Source organism: Salmo salar, chromosome ssa10 (assembly GCF_905237065.1).
Source record: "Salmo salar chromosome ssa10, Ssal_v3.1, whole genome shotgun sequence".
In the NCBI taxonomy this organism is placed as follows: domain Eukaryota; kingdom Metazoa; phylum Chordata; class Actinopteri; order Salmoniformes; family Salmonidae; genus Salmo; species Salmo salar.
In genome coordinates this window covers 47848998-47870486 of record NC_059451.1, presented here as the reverse complement: position 1 = coordinate 47870486, position 21489 = coordinate 47848998, and the positions used below count along the sequence as shown (strand labels likewise).

At 42.4% G+C, this 21489-nt stretch overlaps 1 protein-coding gene across 2 annotated transcripts in view; it reads left to right on the top strand.

Moving 5' to 3' along the window:
• The first annotated feature begins 11087 nt into the window (after positions 1-11087).
• Positions 11088-21489, top strand: part of pde4dip (phosphodiesterase 4D interacting protein) — a 167514-nt gene continuing 157112 nt past the window's right edge. The window contains exon 1 of one of the 2 annotated variants that reach the window (XM_045687856.1): positions 11088-11344. In XM_045687856.1, coding sequence (XP_045543812.1) covers positions 11307-11344 — 38 coding nt within the window. In that variant the 5' untranslated portion in view covers positions 11088-11306. Of the gene's footprint in view, positions 11345-20545; positions 20890-21489 lie in introns of those variants that run through there. The other variant, XM_045687857.1, reaches the window with a different exon arrangement.

Below are 21489 nucleotides of genomic sequence, written 5' to 3'. Positions count from 1 at the left end.
TGCCACTGTGTCAGACTTACATGGTTGAAAGCTATTTGAGGGTTGCACTATCCAGCCACCATATCTACATGAGATTTAAACTATTTAAATAGAAAGATGTGGAGGCCACTTTTAGAATATCTACAATTTTAGAATATTTAGAATTTTAGAATATTTAAGAATATTTAGAATTTTAGAATATTGCCAGTTATTTTTAGAATATTTAGAATTTTAGAATATTTAGAATTTTAGAATATTGCCAGTTATTTTTAGAATACAATGTTTTATGAGCTGTTGACCAAAGGGAATCATATCAAATGTAATTTACCAAAGTTCAATCAGGAAGGCCGGTGTGAATGCTCGTTTAACTTCATCCAGGAAGCATAACATAATTCACTCTGTTTCCTATTCTAGGGGCATAGTGGGAATGAATACACACGTATCATCATCAGCATAGCGTCTTGTTTCTTATCCTCTTTCCTATTAGCCACGTGCAGAGTGACATTCACCTATTGACCCTATAGCCTATAAGCACGGCACCGTTATGCACATTCCTCACGCTTGATGTTTAGCCTATGGGCACACTTTTGCAATTATCACCTTCCTCTCTCTCAACCAATGGGGCGTAAGTCTTGGGATGTATTTATATGTCAACTTATCTTCGTTCTCTCACTTGCTGTTTTTCAGCAACAGTTTTCAACAACCATTCACCTCCCCATCACCACCAGCTATAATAATCTTACGGCTTAAGGCTCGTCATTCATCATTGGGGGGGGGGGGTTCGATGCCAGGCCAGTACAAAACAGAACAATCAGAATTGAAATATTACGCTCTTAAAGAGGACTTATCCATTGATATCATTCGTACTGTAAAATAACCATGAAACCAAGTGTCATTTCTCCATTCAGCAACTGCAACAGAGGCCATTTCAAACATTGGATTTGTTTAAAAAAAATCTAATAATTGGTGACCATTTGGAGAGAAAATGGCTTTTGAAAGTTGTGTATGTCCACTTAAAAGTGTTTTATAACCCAGGGACAGACTTCTTCAGAATAACGCTACTCTCCAAACCTCAAGCTGTTCACGATCTGCTGATTACCACAAACAAAAATATTCCATCTTTAAAAAGCAGATATTTACGAGGAGGAAATCCTCTCTCTAAAACTGGGGGCACAGTGGCCTCTTTGTGCTCAGCGGCTGTCAGAGAGAGGTGTTTCTACTCACTGGCCCTTCATAACCTGTCGTAAACAAACACTAGTTGACTTAACTTGACGCTGAATATCCTGCCATAAAACTGCTGGTGTTTGACATCTCTGCAGCGCAATCCAATGGATTTTACAGCTTGTCGTCTCTACACCTTGTTGTGTATAAGAAAGGGACTATTTTAAGGCAGTGTTAGGGCTTGTTTTTGACCACATTGGTTTGTGACGGCATTGGTCACTGTGGAGGTTTGCTGTATGGTAGTCTATATGGGATAGTACTAGGTACCAGGGGTGCGTGGCCATTGCAGTCCGCACAGCACAGTGGCGCCCTGGCTCACCTTTCACGGCCAGGCCAGACTGACCTGAAGTGATTCCAGATGTACAGCCTCTCTGACCCCCTCCCCCCTGTACTCCTCCTCACCCCTCGAACCCTCGCCCCCCTGTACCCCTCCTCGCCCCTTGTCCTCCGCACCCCTCGCCCCAGGCCCTGGCCACTCCATCAGGCCTGACAGGGTCCCTTCGGACGGGCGTCTCTCTCTCTCCACCCGCACAGATGACATGCAAGCAGCTACCCCCCTCCTCCCCCTCCCCCCCCCCCCAGGTCCACATCTGGAGCCCATTACAGAGGAGACAGTCAGAGAGAGGGGGGGGGGGAGAGTCTGTGTACGTGTGTGTGTATGGTGCGTGTGTGTGAGAGACAGATATAGAGAAAGAGAGAAAGAGAGAGAGAGAGGGAGTGAGAGAGGGGATGAGAGAGAGAGGAAAAGAGAGAAAGGGAGTGAGAGGAGGGATGATAGAGAGAGAGAGAGAGGGAATGAGAAAGAGGATGAGAGTGAGAAAGAGAGAGACGGAGTGAAAGAGAGGATGAGAGAGAGGGGGGAAGAGAGGGGAAGAGAGAGAGAGATAGAGGAAGAGAGAGGAAGAGAGAGAGAGGGAGAACCATCAACTTCAACCTCCATACATCTACTCTGTATCTACCTTTCCTTCCTTTCATTATTCATCCCTCTCTTTTCTGTCCTTGTGCATCTTCTTCCCTTTGTTTCTCATTCCCCCACTTTTTCCCTCTCGTCTCTTCCCAGGGACTTCCCACGGCCGCCCTGCTGTCAGTGCCACATGATCACAGATCTTATAATAGTGAGAGGTTTTTCTTTGCACAGAAAACACTCGAGCTGAAGAGGTTGAGTGAAATACTGCACAGCTGTTAACAGTGTGTTTCGGGTGAACAACCAAAAGAATGTTCTGTGTTGTGGAGGTTGTTATAGTAGACACATGGTTCCACACAAGGAGAGTCAAGTTGACTGAGTGGCACAGCAGTTTAAGTCACTGCCTCTCAGTGCCAGAGGTGTCACTACAGACCCTGGTTCAATCCCGGTCTGTATCACAACCGGCTGTGATGGGGAGTCCAATAGGGTGGCGCACAATTGGCCGAGCGTCGTTTGGGGAGGGTTTGGCTTGGGTAGGCTGTAAAATAAGAATTTGTTCTTAACTGACTTGCCTAGTTAAATAAAGGTTAAACTATAGGCCTACACTCTCTTAAATACATATGCAACAGCCATAGGATAAACAAAGCTCTGTGGCCTAGGCCTACAGTCAACTATCATTATGAACATAATCCGTTGACCTTAGAGCCATTTTCAATTGACTTCTAATGGTAGGCTACGTCACACATTTGTTTATTGGAATTTGAAAATTAGTACATTTTAAAATCATAAATAACATTCACCATGTTTGTATTTGATATCAAAGTCATTTCTGTTAGCAAGGCCTAGTGTGTAGCTTAGGCCTGACAACAGGAAGCTTATGTAAATGCCAGGCAACTTTCCATTTTCAGCCTAAAGATCACCCCCATGTTTTTCTCAACTCACAGAAAGCCAATTATTGTGAAATACACATTTGGGTTGTGTAGGCCCTATACCGACTGTTGTGGCATGGTTGGTAGGCCTGCTCAGCCCCCGAGAGGCTGCCGGGTACAGACCAAAACAACAATTACGGTGACTGACATGACGTGTGTTCTGAGACATCGTCACAATATAATCACCAGCAGATTTCCCTTGCTCGCAATACATATTCCCCATGCACAGCTGAACTATTTCGAGTATTTGCTGCTGAAAGGGCGTTTATGAATAGAAATTGATTGAGGGGTTTGGCTTGAGCGGCTCTGAGTGGAACACATGCGCGTGTTGGCTCAGAACATGACAGCTTTCATCATGTGTGGGAAAAGGGAGCTGGGGAGGAGTGCTCACTGCACGCAACACAGGCTGAGTTGCCTGACCTCTACAACCCCAAAAATAACCAAGCAGCCTATCTTTCCTGTTTCATTACCCTTAGGTCTATATAACAGTTTTTGGTTTATGAATCTTTAAATTCATGTTGTAAAAATGGACCTATAGCCTACTGTAATCTACTCCATAGGCCCTTTTCACGCCATCAGAAATGAAACCGTTACGTCAGAAGGGCGCTACATTTGTTTTCCCAGTCACTAATGTTTGCTACTTGGGATTTCAAAGGTTGACCAAACCAATCCAATATTAAAGACAGTGACCACAATGTGATATTACATTCCCATTTTCTGATTGGCTGATGGAAGAACTGAATCATGTAGGCTAATCATAGGATTGTTTCTGATTAAAGCTAGAAAGGCCTACGATACAAGCCTAGCCCTTACCCATGTAGCATTCAGAGTTGTTCTCCATGATAAAGGGCTTTTGAAGATAGTCTATACTTTTGGAAATGGCACCTAACCAACCACTCTACTCAACAACAGGTAAATGGACGAACTACGGTACTAGAATGTTTGTGATGGTCTTCAACAAGCTACAAGAAAATGTGACTAGCCTGCTCGGTAAATACAGACATACGCAGGGGCGGACTGGGACCAGAAATCGGCCCTGGCATTTCTAACACCATCCCATTTTTTTCCTTGAGGCCCCCTGTTATTAGCCAGATAATGATCATTTTACAAACAAAAAAAGAAGTTAGACCGACCCACTTGGCAAAAAATGGACCAGCCCGCCAGATGGCCAGTCTGGCATACAATGGGAGCTAACCTGTCTGAACGACTCTTCATCAGATAACCAGCTCTCTTCCTCCCTCTGCTGGCTGCTTTCTCTCCATGTAGGAATGTCACTGGGTCAGAAGGGGCCACTGACCAGTCAACCTCATTCACATATCTTGCTACAGTAGACTACATTAATGCTGTTATAGCAGGCTACATACATGTTGTTATAGCACGCGATGTACATGTTGTTATAGCAGGCTACATACATATTGTTGTATTAGGCTACATACATGTTGTTATATCAGGCTAAATGCATGTTGTTATAGTACGCTACATACATGTTGTTATAGCAGGCTACATACATGTTGTTATAGCAGGCTACATGCATGCTGTTATATCAGGCTGAATACATGCTGTTATAGTACGCTACATACATGTTGTTATATCAGGCTAAATACATGTTGTTATAGTAGGCTACATACACGTTGTTATAGCAGGCTACATACATGTTGTTATAGCAGGCTACATGCATGCTGTTATATCAGGCTAAATACATGCTGTTATAGTACGCTACATACATGTTGTTATATCAGGCTAAATACATGTTGTTATAGTAGGCTACATACACGTTGTTATAGCAGGCTACATACATGTTGTTATAGCAGGCTACATGCATGCTGTTATATCAGGCTAAATACATGCTGTTATAGTACGCTACATACATGTTGTTATATCAGGCTAAATACATGTTGTTATAGCAGGCTACATACATGTTGTTATATCAGGCTAAATACATGCTGTTATAGTACGCTCCAGTTGTTATATCAGGCTAAATACATGTTGTTATAGCAGGCTACATACATGTTGTTATAGCAGGCTAAATACATGCTGTTATAGTACGCTACATACATGTTGTTATATCAGGCTAAATACATGTTGTTATAGCAGGCTACATACCTGTTGTTATAGCAGGCTAAATACATGCTGTTATAGTACGCTACATACATGTTGTTATATCAGGCTAAATACATGTTGTTATAGCAGGCTACATACATGTTGTTATATCAGGCTAAATACATGTTGTTATAGTAGGCTACATACATGTTGTTATATCAGGCTAAATACATGTTGTTATAGTAGGCTACATACATGTTGTTATATCAGGCTACATGCATGTTGTTATAGCAAGCTACATACATGTTGTTACATCAGTCCACATACATGTTGTTATAGTATGCTGCATACATGCTGTTATGTCAGGCTATAAACATGGTGTTATAGTAGGCTACATACATGTTGTTATATCAGGGTACATACATGTTGTTATAGCAGGCTACATACATGTTGTTATAGTAGGCAACATACATGTTGCTACAGTATGCTACATACATGTTGTTATAGCAGGCTATATACATGTTGTTTTAGCAGGCTACATACATGTTGTTATAGCAGGCTACATACATGTTGTTATAGCAGGCTACATACATGTTGTTATAGTAGGCTATATACATGTTGTTATAGCAGGCTACATACATGTTGTTATAGTAGGCTATATACATGTTGTTATAGTAGGCTACATACATGTTGTTATAGCAGGCTACATACATCCTGTAGGCTACAGACAGTATGACTTGTTCAGACGAAGAATTGTATAAAGGATAAGGATTAGTTAGATAGGGTTCTAACTAGTTAATTAGATAGGGTTTTAACTAGTTATTTAGATAGAGTTCTAACTAGTTAGTTAGATAGGGTTGTAACTAGTTAGTTAGATAGGGTTCTAACTAGTTAGTTAGATAGGGTTTTAACTAGTTAGTTAGATAGGGTTCTAACTAGTTAGTTAGATAGGGTTCTAACTAGTTAGTTAGATAGGGTTTTAACTAGTTAGTTAGATAGGGTTTTAACTAGTTAGTTAGATAGGGTTCTAACTAGTTAGTTAGATAGGGTTTTAACTAGTTAGTTAGATAGGGTTTTAACTAGTTAGTTAGATAGGGTTCTAACTAGTTAGTCAGATAGGGTTCTAACTAGTTAGTTAGATACGGTTTTAACTACTTAGTTAGATAGGGTTAGTTAGATCATCTGTGAACATCACTTCATGTGAAACTGTCGAGGAAAATCTCATTAAAAACGTCCAGTAGCATTAAAAACGTCTGTAGCATTAAAATGTCTGTAGTGTACAGCAGTTTATGGTTGAAGGGAAATGTTGGAGTAAGAAATTGATCTACTTTCCAACAGTCTTAAAATAGACTTATCGTCAGATCATCCTCACATTACTGGCTTCACGTTACAGTCTATTCCTAACCGAGGCGTGAGGAGGAGGAGATGTACAGTTGGGTCTTATTAGAGCCGTAATCTGCTCCATGCTGACCAGTTGTATCCAATCAGGAAGAGAAATATTACCAGATTAGATCTTCATAGCTGTTCTGTCTTTTGACTCAGGCAGAGAGTATTTATTTGTCTTGCTTTGAAGTCAATTTTAGTTTTCAGTAATAGTTTTGGTTCTGCTGGGGTTTGTGTGTGCAAGCTCTGAAATGAGTATCATTGTCACATCGTGTGCCAGAGCAAATTCACTTTTCAAACAAGCAATTTGGATTCCACGCCTGCCATGGAAAATCTGCCTTAAATTTTCCACTCTGATGGCTTTGCGTGCACTCTCACTCTCTTTCTCTCTATCATACACACACACGCTCATAAGTACGCACAAATGTATCACACACACACACACACGCACGCACACACACACACACACACACACACACACACACACACACACACACACACACACACACACACACACACACACACACACACACACACACACACACACACACACCGTGTGTACATACGGTAGAGAGTCTTACACTCACAAACTCTTTCTCTTCTTTCTCAAATGTCTTCTCTCTCTCTCTCACTCGCTCTCTTTCTCGCTCTCTCTCTCACACACACACACACTGTTTCATCTAGCTGGCCTACAGCAAGCGGACCCCAGAGTTTATTTTTGTCTCAATTATCCATTTAGTGTAAGTGACAGGCTCATGATGGAAGACATGCTTTTAGTATCTCTATTAAACAATGACATTTAACCTAATTCCTGATTAGATGTTGTGAAATACGTTCTGAAGTTAGCCATCCCCAACGATTCCTATCTTTATTGTTGAATGGTGAGGCTATAGGTCCATTTACTGGACATTTGCTTGAGTGTTGCATCCTGAACTAACTTCCTCTTTGTCCAGTGAGCTACTACGTTTCTGAACAATTAGGCCTATTTCTGGCAGTTGAGTTTGTGCAGGTCTGAGCCACGTTTTTAATGACATTCCATGTCCTATGTATCCCTCACATGAGAGAGTGTGTGAGTTATTTACATGTTAGATTAACATGATTCCTTGATTCACCTTGCGCTAATGGTGTGGCCCTATGCATTGAATATATGGCCTCAAATAAAAGCATTTTACATAGAATTGGCTGCAAAGCATATTTAAAATTTACAGTCAAGTTTAATCTTGTTTACTCATTCCCTATCCATTGTGGGGAGGCATGAAGAGAGCACAACCATCTGAATACAGTCCTTTGGTGCTTCATTTCTAAAATAAAGTTCATTATATATCATTTGGAGGAATATCAGTTGGAATCTCTGTGGTTCTTACAGATTCTTGTTTCCCACTGATGTCAATGGGACATTGTGTTAACTTTCCCTTCAGTCATCAGTTTGAATGTGCTTTAGGAAATTGAACTGACGCCTCCCTTGCTCACTGGTAGAAAGAATTTCTCTTGATCTCCCAGCAGTTATTTTTCTGTGTCCACATGTGTTATTGGGCCATCAACTCAATGAGGTTTCAGTTCTCATGTCTACCTTGAGGCCTTGCCATGACTTGTCCTAGGTAGGAGAGAAGAGAGAGAGAAGAAGAAAGATGAGAAGGAGAGACTAGAAGAGAAAGATGGGGAGAGAGAGAGAGCGATACAGAGTTGTGCACCTGTAAATACCTGGAGTCAGGTGAATTTGGACCAGGATATGGAGCTCGGTTTTCTATGTAAGGTGTGTGTGTTTATGCTGTGTGCTTGTGTCCATGTATGTGGTGAGCGACAGCCTGTTTCAGCTCTCCATGGAGTCTGTTCGTTGCTCCAAGGGGAGCAGGAAGGAATGTGATGCATTAACTGTTTGGTGAATTCTCTGCTAACCCCCAGGCATAGACCTCAGCCTCATGACAGCCTCCTCACGCACGGGTCTCCACGGAAACAAGAGAACTGATAAGTAACCAAACAAATTCAAGGCTGGGGTATGTTAGGAATGGTGTAATATTAACAGCCAAGTGAAAATTTCAGACTTGTCATATAACGATTATGACAACTTCAAACAAACTGCAGGACTGATGGCAGACTCAGGGAAACGTGATGTGACACTCACACACAGGCCTATATGTCCATGCAGTCACAGGGCAGACACACACACACACACACACACACACACACACACACACACACACACACACACACACACACACACACACACACACACACACACACACACACACACACACACACACACACACACACACACACACACACACACACTAAATTCAATCCGACTGATACAGTACTTGCATAAGGGTTGATTTTGCCCAAGCCTAATAGGAGCTGGAAGTCAAGTCAGAAGTGAATACCTGACCTGAGTCAGATTATCATAAAGTAATGGGACTTCCCACTGGAACTAACTCCTGACTGCATGTGTTTACATCCAGAGGGATTGGCTCTGCAGCCAGGGCACTGGGCCAATGTGCGGAGCAATGCTTCCCTATTATACATGCAGGATAGTAGACATCTGGATACATCCTGAGCTCTGCTCTGGACTGTATAATGTTTAGTCTCCTGCCACAATTGTTCATTCACAACACATTGTACACATATGTACACGACAGTAATGCTATAAATCATTGTTCATAGGAAATATATGAGGACCCATAATCCCCCCCAATGTCTTCACAATATAATGGAGCGGCGCATAATCGCTTGTGGTGCAGTTCATATGTTGGCCACCAGGTGACAGAAAAAGGATGAGAGGCCCAGACTAGAAAAGCTGGGGAGTTCTGATATCCTAACGGCGTTGTATGTGATCATACAGCAGCTGCCATCAACGTGTTTGTGTTGTGTTGTCTCACCAGTAATGTGTTTGGGACATAGTAGTTTGTTTAATGAGAAGGAAATTGAATCCAACACATGATGATGAAGACGTGCTCGTTCAAATGGTGGTAATCGTGGAAGTAGTATCCTTAATCTTGGAGGGAAAATCACTATGCAAGTGTGTGTGTGTGTGTGTGTGTGTGTGTGTGTGTGTGTGTGTGTGTGTGTGTGTGTGTGTGTGTGTGTGTGTGTGTGTGTGTGTGTGTGTGTGTGGCTGTGTGTGGCTGTGCATGTGTGGGTGCTCGGCTCATGCACTTTGGAATAGTTGGGAGTCTAAAAGTTAGGGAGAGAGTGAGAGAGAGGAGAGCAGTCTGTAATCCACTGCTCTATAACAGTTATGTAACCTCGTCTCAGAGGCCCCTGTTATTTTCCACAGAAGCTCTAACCAATTCTTATCTCCATTCTTCATGAGTGTCCAGGACGGGGGAAAGACTCAGAGGCTGGTTTAAGGGTTTGTGTATAATAATGCTATCCAAGAACTGATGCTGCTAGCAATGGAAAGAAATGCTTGCAACATCCTTCAATGTTAGCCTATTAAACATTTGCAGTATGTTCTGTGTAACTCTGGTTAATGTCAATGATAGCAGTAAAACACAACACAATATCGTTGCTTCTGTAATGGAGCTGGTTCGGTGAATCATGCTCGCATAAAGCCTTGAATTAGCTCCTTGAGCCTTTCTTAGGCTTTAGAGCAGTATGCTAACAGTCATGTGGCGTGTAGGAGACCTGGGTTTGAACACAGTTGGTCACACTTCAATATGTATAAAACCTCTATCTGATGCTGCGCTCACAACATCTCGTAATTTCATAGAAACCAGCATAGGACTGCTCAAAAATCCACTTGAAAGCCCCTCCAACTGGTAATTACTAGTGGGAAACTCAGAGTTTCTCACTTGCAACTCTCTGACATCATTTTCAACAAAAAAGACAGTAAGCATGGCAGCATCTTCAGTGGTTGTTGTTTATGGTAAGAAAAAAATACAAATTGTTGATACAAAATGTAATCTGTTCATCTTCCTTTTGATTTAGAAAGTGAAAACAGATTTGGATATAGCCTACTTTTTATGGGCAAAATATAGCTAAACAATTACAAGCCTAATTACCTCCATGTTTGATGGTATTTCCCAGTTCAAAATGTGAATGAAACCAACTCATATTTACGACTTGACAACTGGTAATTACCACCTTCCCACTTAATTTTGAACGCAGCATAAGTTCCCGTATGCAGATGGCTGACCAACTGACCTGGTTCCTGTGCAATGGTAATTACTCTGTGGTGTATTTCCTGTAGACTACAATTCATGCGATATAAACCCCACATCCAATCCGCTCCTGGCCTCCACACACAACCGACTGTACATACTGGTGTTGCCTTCAGTCCCTGACATTATTGATGCAGTGCATTCTGTGAATGCAAGGGCAGGCATAGGAACACTGAGCAGAGCATTAATAGCGTATAGACTCAAATTAATTTACTAGGAAGCCATACATCAGGCCTAGTCCTACTCCAATATAAAAGACCACAGGCCTACTGTTATTATAGCTTTTCATTTCAATATAGTGTTAAGTAATATTTGAACAACCATCTGATTATGTTTACTCTCTCGTGGATGTGCTGTGCCATGCGCGCAGTGATGCTCACTGGTGGGTGAATGGTGCTCTTGGGGCCTCAGCGTGAGTTTCGGCTTCCTTTGATATCCGTACACATGCACAGCAGAGAAGGAGCGCATCTGATGCGTGCGAAATCAGACGGCATTTTTTGGGACGGTGGGGGCCTCTGGCAGTTACCGAATAATGACAACGTGAGAGCATCAGCCAGGCGCGTTTGAACAACATTTCGCAGACTCCGCGAGGTATTCGGGATCTTCTCAGAGAGATTCGGACTAACGGATTGACGGTTGGATGATAATCACGGATTTCGGCGAGGGGCTAGGATTCCCCAGTGATAAATCAGTATGGATTGGACAGTATCAGAAGGCAGTATTGTTGAAAGGTATGTAGGCGATATTTGTCACATGTTCTTGATTCAAATTAGCAGAGCCACCCATGCATTAAAGTCATCTGAGTGCGTTGCAATTTTTTTCCTTCATGCAAATATGTGCTTTCGAACATAATACATTTTGCACTGAAAATATGCAGAACAAAAATGTTATCCTACTATATCAACAGTACATAGAGGATTGTGTCTCTGTGGTGGGCAGATTTGGAAGCTCTGTGTTAAGTTGACAGCTACAATCTATCTCTGAACATAGTTTTCAGTCATTACATCCCTTGTTCTAATCTAAAAGGGTAGTCTGCACTGAAGATATTCAAAATAATATATGTTGCATTCATTTACATCATAAGATGCTGTAGGTGATTCATCAACATGATTATGAGTGGCCTCTGTCAACAATAGCACAAACCAACACATTGGGCTGAAACACTCAGGTCATGCTGTACTAGTTGGGTAATGTGTATTCAGTGGTCTTATCAGTACTAGAGGAGTTTTAGGAACAGGGGTACTGTCTGTTTATCGAACCCCTGGCCATTAGATCGCTGATGTATTTGGACCTGGTCTGGCCCTCTACCAGTTAATCTCTGAACCTGTCACGGCTATCGAAAGGATCAGACCAAAGTGCAGCGTGGTTGTAGTTCCACATTTTATTAAATCCGTGAAACTTTGCAATACATAAATAACTGAATTGACAAAACAAACCGTGACACAGAGAGAAACAAACACTACTCAAAATATAATAACCCACAAAACCCAGGAAGAAAAACCCCTACTTAAATATGATCTCCAATTAGAGACAATGAGCACAAGCTGCCTCCAATTGGAGAGCAACCCCAAAAAACAACAACATAAAAATAGAAACCTAGAACTTAAACATAGAAATAAAAAACATAGAAAAATGCAAAACACCCTCTGTCACGCCCGGACCTACTCTACCATAGAAAATAACCTCTTACTATGGTCAGGACGTGACAGAACCCAGAAGAAAATGCATGCTGGCTGGCCAGCTTTACCAGCCACAGGAGGTTGCTGATGGGAGGGCGGCTCATAATGACGGCTGGAAAGATGTGAATTTGATAGCATTACACTCATTCCGCTCCAGACATTATCAATAGCACGCCATCACCTATTAAGGTGCCTTCAACCTCCTGTGCTACCAGCCTATCTACTGCATGCTTCTCTTATCCTTAAAGATGCCATAGGGCCTTTATAGTAGGGTCTATATGTGATAACTGTCATCAAGATTAAGATGGGCAAAAGAACACAGACACTGGACAAAGGAACTCTGCCTAGAAGGCCAGCATCCCGGAGTCGCCAATTCACTGTTGACGTTGAGACTGGTGTTTCGCGGGTACTATTTAATGAAGTTGCCAGTTGAGGACTTGTGAGGCGTCTGTTTCTCAAACTAGACACTAATGTACCTGTCCTCTTGCTCAGGTGTGCAACGGGGCTTCCCACTCCTCTTTCTATTCTGGTTAGAGCCAGTTTGTGCTGTCCTGTGAAGGGAGTAGTACACAGCGTTGTACGAGATCTTCAGTTTCTTGGCAATTTCTCGCATGGAATAGCCATAATTTCTGAGAACAAGAATAGACTGATGAGTTTCAGAAGAAAGTCCTTTGTTTCTGGCCATTTTGAGCCTGTAATCAAATCCACAAATGCTGATTCTCCAGATACTCAACTAGTCTAAAGAAGGCCAGTTTTATTGCTTCATTAATCAGCACAACAGTTTTCAGCTGTGCTAATATAATTGCAAAATGGGTTTCTAATGATCAATTAGCCTTTTAAAATGACAAGCTTGGATTAGCTGACACAATGTGCCATTGGAACACAGGAGTGATGGTTGCTGATAATGGGCCTCTGTACGCCTATGTAGATATTCCATAAAAAATCTGCCGTTTCCAGCTACAATAGTTATTTACAACATTAACAATGTCTACACTGTATTTCTGATCAATTTGATGTTATTTTAATGGCCAAAAAATGTGCTTTTCTTTCAAAAACAAAGGCATTTCTAAGTGACCCCAAACTTTTGAACGGTAGTGATTGTACAGTACCAGTCAAAAGTTTGGACACACCTAATGTACTCATTCAAATATTTTTTTATTTTAAAAATTTGCTAAATTGTAGAATAATAGTAAGACATCAAAACTATGAAATAACACATATGTAATCATTGTAACGGTTGTCGTCGGGAATGGAGGACCAAAACGCAGCAGGAATGTGGATGCTCATCTTGATATTTATTTTAAATAAAGTGAACACCAAAATAACAAAAACGAAGAACTCACGAACAACAAAACAGTCTTGTCATGCTCACACATGCAAAACAAGAAACAATCTCCCACAAACACTAAATCAAACACATACCCATATATAGGACTCCCAATCAGAGGCAACGAGAAAACACCTGCCTCCAATTGACAGTCCAACCCCAATAAACCAGACATAGAAATACAAAAGACCAGAGACCACATAGAAATACAAACATAGAACATTACCCAAAAACCCGGAAATAATAAATCAAACGCCCTACTAAATAAACCACCACCCCGAAACACATAAAACAAATACCCTCTGCCATGTCCTGACCAAACTTCAATAACAAATAACCCTTATACTTGTCAGGACGTGACAATCATGTAGTAACCAGTAACCAAAAAAGTGTTAAACAAATCAAAATATATTTTATATTTGAGATTCTTCAAAGTAGGCACCCTTTGCCTTGATAAAACCCTTAAATACTTATTAACTTAGTGATACAGCAATAAAAATGGCCACACTTGTATTTTGACAGTTGGCTAATATTGAGGCAAACCTTGTTGTTGTTGTTGTCATCATATCGAGCTTACACATGACAGCTGTATGGAGCTCCACACAGTGAAAGTGTTAAAGGCTCTCATTAACAGCTTGTCAAAACGTAACGACAGTTAATTAGACACTAGGCTGGTGCAACGTCAATCAAGTTTATTATTAATTTATAAAGCCTTTTCCACATCACCTTTTTCAAAACCCCAATGAGCAAGCAATGCAGATGTAGAAGTAGAGTGGCTAGGAAAACCTCCCTAGAAAGGCAGGAACCCAGGAAGAAACCTAGAGAGGAACTAGTCTCTGAGCGGTGGCTCGTCCTCATCTGCTGTGCTGGATGGAGATTATAAGAGTACAAGGCCATTAAAGCCAGATCATTCTTCAAGATGTTCAAATGTTCATAGATGAGCAGTAGGGTCAAATAATAATCACAGTGGTTATAGAGGGTGCAACAGGTCAGCACCTCAGAAGTGAATGTCAGTTGACTTTTCATAGCTGAGCATTCAGAGGTTGAGACAGCAGGTGTGGTAGGGAGAGAGAGAGAGAGAGAGGGTCGAAACAGCAGGTCCAGGACAAGGTAGCAAGTCCATTGAACAGGTCAAAGTTCCATAGCAGCAGGCAGAACAGCAGAAACCAGATCAGCAGCACGACCAGGTGGACTGGGGATGGGGACAGCCCGGAGTCGTCAGGCCAGGTAGTCCTGAGGCATGGTCCTAGGGCTCAGATCCTCTGCAAGGGGAGAGAGCGAGAGAGTTGAGAGGATTAGAGGCAACATACCTAAGATCACACAGGACACCATATAAGAGGAAAATTACACCAGATAGGACAGACTGACCTTAGCCCCCCAGCATATAGACTATTGCAACATAGATACTGGAGACTGAGACGGGGGGGTCAGGGGAAACTGTGGCCCTGTGGCCCTGTCCAATGTTACCCCCTGGACAGGGCCAACCAGGCAGGATATGACCTCACCCACTTTGCCAAAGCACTAACCACTAACCACTAGGCTGAGTATAGCCCATGAAGATCTCCCCTACCACACAATCCTGAGAGAGCGCGACAAACCGGACAGGAAGATCACGTCAGTGACTCAACTCACTCAATATATTGATTAAAAAAACTGGCATGACGTGATGCACCCCTCCTAGGGATGGCATGGGAGAGCACAAGCAAACCAGTGACTCAGACTGTGTAATAGGGTCAGAAGCAGTGAATCCCAGTGGAGAGAGGGGAGCCATGCAGAAACAGCAAGGGGGGTTTGTTGCTCCAGTGCCTTGATGTTCACCTTCGCTCTCCTGGTCCAGACTACACTCAATCATAGGACCTACTGAAGAGATGAGTCTTCAGTAAAGACATGAAGGTTGAGACCGAGTCTGTGTCTCTCACATGGATAGGCAGACCAATAAATAAAAATGGAGCTCTATAGGAGAAGGCCCTGCCTCCAGCTGTTTGCTTAGAAATTCTAGGAACAATAAGGAAGTCTGCGTCTTGTGACTGTAGTGTACGTGTAGGTATGTACGGCAGGACCAAATTGGAGAGATAGGTAGGAGCAAGTCCATGTAATTCTTTGTAGGTTTGCAATAAAACCTTGAAATCAGCCCTTGCCTTAACAGGAAGCCAGTGTAGAGAGGCTAGCACTGGAGTAATATGATCAAATTTTTTGGTTCTAGTGGCTGATTCTAGCAGCCGTATTTAGCATTAACTGAAGTTTATTTAGTGCTTTATCCGGGTAGTAGAGCATTGCTGTAGTATAATCTTGATGTGACAAAAGCATGAGTTAGCTTTTCTGCATAATTATTTGACAAAAAGATTCAGATTTTTTGCAATGTTACTAAGATGGATAAAAGCTACTATTTAAATATTTTTGACATGTTCGTCAAAAGAGAGATCAGGGTCCAGAGTAACGCTGTGTGTTGTGTGTTGTAGGCTGTGTGTTGTCTGCATAACAGTGAAAGTTGACATTGTGTTTCAGAATGACATCACCAAGAGGTGAATATATAGTGAAAACAATATAGTGAAAACAATACAGTGAAAACAATATAGTGAAAACAATACAGTGAAAACAATATAGTGAAAACAATACAGTGAAAACACGTCCTGACCCTAGTAAGATGTCATTTTCTATAGTAGTCTAGGGCAGTGCGTGACAGGAGGTGTTTTTGGTTCATCTATGTTTTCTATTTCTATGTTTAAGTTCTAGTTTGTCTATTTCTATGTTGGGATTGTTTGGGTTTGATCTCTAATTGGAGGCAGCTGATTCTCATTGCCTCTGATTAGAGATCATATTTAAGTAGGGGTTTTTCCTCATTGTGGTTTGTGGGTTATTATCTTTTGAGTAGTGTGTTTTCCTCTCTGCGTCATGGTTTGTTGTTTTTGTATTTTGAAGTGTTTACGTGTATTGCATTCAGTTTCACGTTTTAATAAATATGTGGAACTACGAACACGCTGCATTTTGGTCCGCTCCTTCAAACAACCGTGACAACAGTGAAAACAATATAGTGAAAACAATATAGTGAAAACAATATAGTGAAAACAATACAGTGAAAACAATACAGTGAAAACAATATTGGTCCTAAAACGGAAACCTGAAAAACACAGAAACGTACAATATTTTTTGTCAGAGGAAAAGCCATCCGCAGAGACAAACTGATATCTTTCCGACAGATAAGATCTTAAACAGGCAAGAACTTGTCCGCGTATACCAATTAGGGTTTCCAATCTCTCCAAAAGAATGTGGTGATTGATGGTGTCGAAAACAGCACTAAGGTCTAGGAGCAACGAGGACAGATGCAGAGCCTTGGTCTGACGCCATTAAAAGGTCATTTACCACCTTCACGAGTGCTGTCTCAGTGCAATGATGGGGTCTAAAACCAGACTGGAGCGTTTTGTATACCTTATTTGTCTTTAGGAAGGCAGTGAGTTGCCAAGCAACAGCTTTTTACATTTTTTGGGGGGGGGAGAAATGAGAGATTCGATATAGGCCGATAGTTTTTAAAATTTTCCAGGTCAAGGTTTGGCTTTTTCAGGAGAAGATTTATTACAGGCACTTTTAGTGAGTTTGGTACACATCCGGAGGATAGGGAGACGTTTGTTATGTTCAACATAGGAGGGCCATGCACAGGAAGTAGCTCTTTCATTAGTTTAGTTGGAATAGGGTCCAGTAAACAACTGTAAGTTTTAGAAGCCATGACTATTTTCGTGAATGTGTTGAGAGATACAGGATAAAAAAAAGTGTCTCCATTGATCCGAGGTCCTGTCAGTCTCCTCCTCTAACAACACAAAGAAGGTACCAGCATAACAGGCTTAGCTTTAGCTGTTTCTAATCATCAGGCTCTACACTAGAGCTATCGCCTGTCTGGCTTCATTCACTACAGACGGCCAGACTGAACTGAACTCAGAGAGGCATTTTATCTACTCTCCTCAGACCAGAGGTGTGTGTGTGTGTGTGTGTGTGTGTGTGTGTGTGTGTGTGTGTGTGTGTGTGTGTGTGTGTGTGTGTGTGTGTGTGTGTGTGTGTGTGTGTGTGTGTGTGTGTGTGTGTGTGTGTGTGTGTGTGTGTTGCATCTAACAATGCTAGATGACAATGGTATTGGTATAGCACTGTCCAGCACATAGAAATGGAATGATATAGAATATAATGTCATTATATTTCTATGGTCCAGACCAGAGTCATATATAAAATAGTAGTATGGCTTTGCTCCAGATTGTCATTTTCCATGACAGTGCCTCTCTGAGTCCACACAGCTTAGCTTCTAGAAGAGGAAGTTGTTCTTTTTCTGGAACCTTTTGGTGACTCAAGGTTTTCTGTCTGTCAGTCAGCTGCTGTCATAGCAGCTGGTTCAGGGCAGCTGTTTGAACACAGTAGGGGAGATGATGAGGGGAGGAGGAGGAGGGAAGGAAAGGGGGAGAGAGAGGGGGAGGGAGGGGGAGGGAGAGAGAGAGAGAAAGAGGGGGAGGAGTTAGAAAGAGAGAGAAAAGTCCTTGTTGCAGTATCGTCAGAAAGACACCTTGCTCTCACTCTTTCTTCCCTGCTCTCTCTGTCTCTCTCTCTCTCTCTCCCTCTCTCTCTCTCCCTCTCTCTCTCTCCCTCCCTCTCTCTTCCTCCCTCTCTGTCGACAGATCAGTGCAGTGACCAATCATGTTTTTAGTGGTCTTTCACACCTTCCCTCTTGGCCAGAACTGATCTGGTTTTGATGAGTCTTCTCAGAGACACATGGTCAGCAGAAACCCCTCAGACAGGGAGTGGAACCAAGATTGGGATGAAATTAATAGTTCTGATGATAACGACAATGTCTGCAGTATGACGACGATCTAACATGATGAAAGAAAAGAAAGAGGTGAATAAATACTATATGATACACATATTAAATCGTGTACATTAAATCATGAAAGGTTGCTAGTTCAAATCCCTGAGTCGACAAGCTGAAAAATCTGTCGATGTGCCCTTGAGCAAAGCCCTTAACCCTAATTGCTCCATGGCCACCGCTGATAATGGCTGACTCTAGCCATGACCCCTCTTGTCGAGGGTGTCTCGGGAAGAGCTCCCACCGTGGGTGTCTCGGGAAGAGCTCCCACCGTGGGTGTCTCAGGAAGAGCTCCCACCGTGGGTGTCTCAGGAAGAGCTCCCACCGTGGGTGTCTCAGGAAGAGCTCCCACCGTGGGTGTCTCAGGAAGAGCTCCCACCAAAGTATTATTAATAGTATTATTATTATTGTTATTATTATAGTGAGGTGTTTTGATTGTTATGTAACGTGGTAACAGCACAGCACAAAAACACTTCAACCCCAATCTTCTTCTTCTTCTTCACTGTACATACCTGCAGTGCTGCAGGGGCATAGCTATCTCGAGCCTGCCGAGCCTGCAGGCTAGAACCTTCTCTCATCCCCTGTTTTGTTCCACACTAAACTGGTTAGACGTGTGGAATGAGACATTTATGTGAGTTAGAGTGTTCAGATGCCTCAGAGAGGAGGGCGAGGGAGAGGAGGGAGAGAGAGGGGGATGTGGGTGGGAGAGGAGGGAGAGAGAGAGGGATGGGGGTGGGAGAGGAGGGAGAAAGAGGGGGATGTGGGTGGGAGAGGAGGGAGAGAGAGAGGGATGGGGTGGGAGAGGAGGGAGAGAGAGAGGGATGGGGTGGGAGAGGAGGGCGAGAGAGAGGGATGGGGGTGGGAGAGGAGGGTGAGAGAGAGGGATGGGGGTGGGAGAGGAGGGAGAGAGGGATGGGGTGGGAGAGGAGGGAGAGAAAGAGGGATGGGGTGGGAGAGGGAGAGAGAGAGGGATGGGGTGGGAGAGGAGGGAGAGAGAGAGAGGGATGGGGGAGAGGAGGGTGAGAGAGAGGGATGGGTGGGAGAGGAGGGTGAGAGAGAGGGATGAGAGAGAGGAGGGAGAGTATGTGTGTATGACAGAGAGAGAATATTCAATAATATCTATAATCTAATCTGACTGCCAAGTCCTTTCTGCCTCCTACAGAGAATGGACATGAGAACGTCTACATCTGGCATTTCAAAAGCTCTCTGACTCTCTGACTCATTCATACCTTCAAACAGTTTTCCTCCTCTGTACAGCTACTCCATCATCACACCCTGATGTTTTGATCAAACATTTCCATGGAATGGCATTCACCCTCTGATGTATTTGTCTTCTTTCCGTCTTCTTAGTGTGCTTAGAGACAATCATAGTTTTGTGTCTGTGATAAAAGACATGACAATACATTGGTGGTTTTTCCATCAGTATTATCTAAGGTTTCTATAGTGATAGATTTATATAGTGATAGTTTCTACAGTGATAGGTTTCTATAGTGATGGTTTCTATAGTGATGGTTTCTATAGTGATGGTTTCTATAGAGCAACCCCGCAGATCGGTGATCTGTGTGTGCATGACTTGCTGTGAGAAATCCAGCGATCACTGTTTTCATTTGAAGAGGAGATAATATCATGATCCACTATTTTACCTGTTGCCTGCAAGCCTGTCTGAACCTGTCTGTCACACACACACACACACACACACACACGCACGCACGCACGCACACACACACACACACACACACACACACACACACACACACACACACACACACACACACACACACACACACACACACACACACACACACACACACACACACACACACACACACACAGAGAGAGAGAGAGAGAGAACACACTGAACACACTGAAGTGCCTGTTTCTTGGGGTGTGTGTTGGAACAGATCTGTCTTTCATGCTGAAGCACACACACACTCTCCCTCTTTCTCCCTCTCTCTCTAAGTCTATGTGTACCTTTGCTCCTGTGCTGTTTACCACTACTCCTCCCAGTGTGTGTGTGTGTGTGTATATATGTGTGTGTGTGTATATATGTGTGTGTGTATGTGTGTGTGTGCGCGTAAAGAGGACCTCTGTGTTTGGCTGGAACCCTGTCTCTCTCTGGCCGGCCTGCCACGTCAAATGACAGGCTGGAGCCCTGTGTCCTCAGGATCTGTGAGGCCAAACTGCCTGTCTCTAGTCTCTAGTCTTTGGACTGAAACAGGACTGAGGAGGACCTTACTGAGCTCAACTGAACTGAAGTGACCTTTGTGGAGATACTATCAGTCTGGAGGAAAATGATGGGAAACCCTGCAGTTTGAGTCCTCTGCTTGGGAAACCCCTTGTGCTTTTTGAGTGTGTTTTATTTTGATATACTGTGAACGGTTGGTTGGTTGATTGGTTCGGACTGGAGATGAGTGGATTTCTGTACAGGGGCAGGTAAGGTATTCAAGTGCTGCCGAAAATATACAGTGAAGCTAAAACTTTTCATTTGTCTCTGTACTCAACATTTTGGATTTGAGATAAAATGTTTTATATGAGGCGATAGTATTTGAGGGTATTTTCATACATATCTGTTTTACCGTTTAGAAATTAATGCACTTTATTTATAGTCCCACCATTTTAAGGTGTCATAAGTATTTGGACAAATTCATTCATTTATAGCGTATTACATTTTGTCAAAAGTTTAGTATTTTGTACAAAATTCATCAATCATGTTACTCTCCAAACTTGTTGGATGCATTTGCAGTTTGTTTTGGTTGTGTTTTGGATTATGTTGTACCCAATAGAAACTCAATGGTCAATTATGTATTGTGTCATTTTGGAGTCTATTTTATTGTAAATAAGAATAGGGTTATATGATATTTGTTCCTCTGTAACCTTCTCACTCATCATTATTCACGATTCATTCATGATTATCCATAATCATGGTTAAATCTACATGAATGCAGAAGTGTTCAGAAACATCTTCTATTCTTATTTACAATAAAAAGTACTCCAAAATGACACAATACATTATTTACCATTCATTTCTAGTGG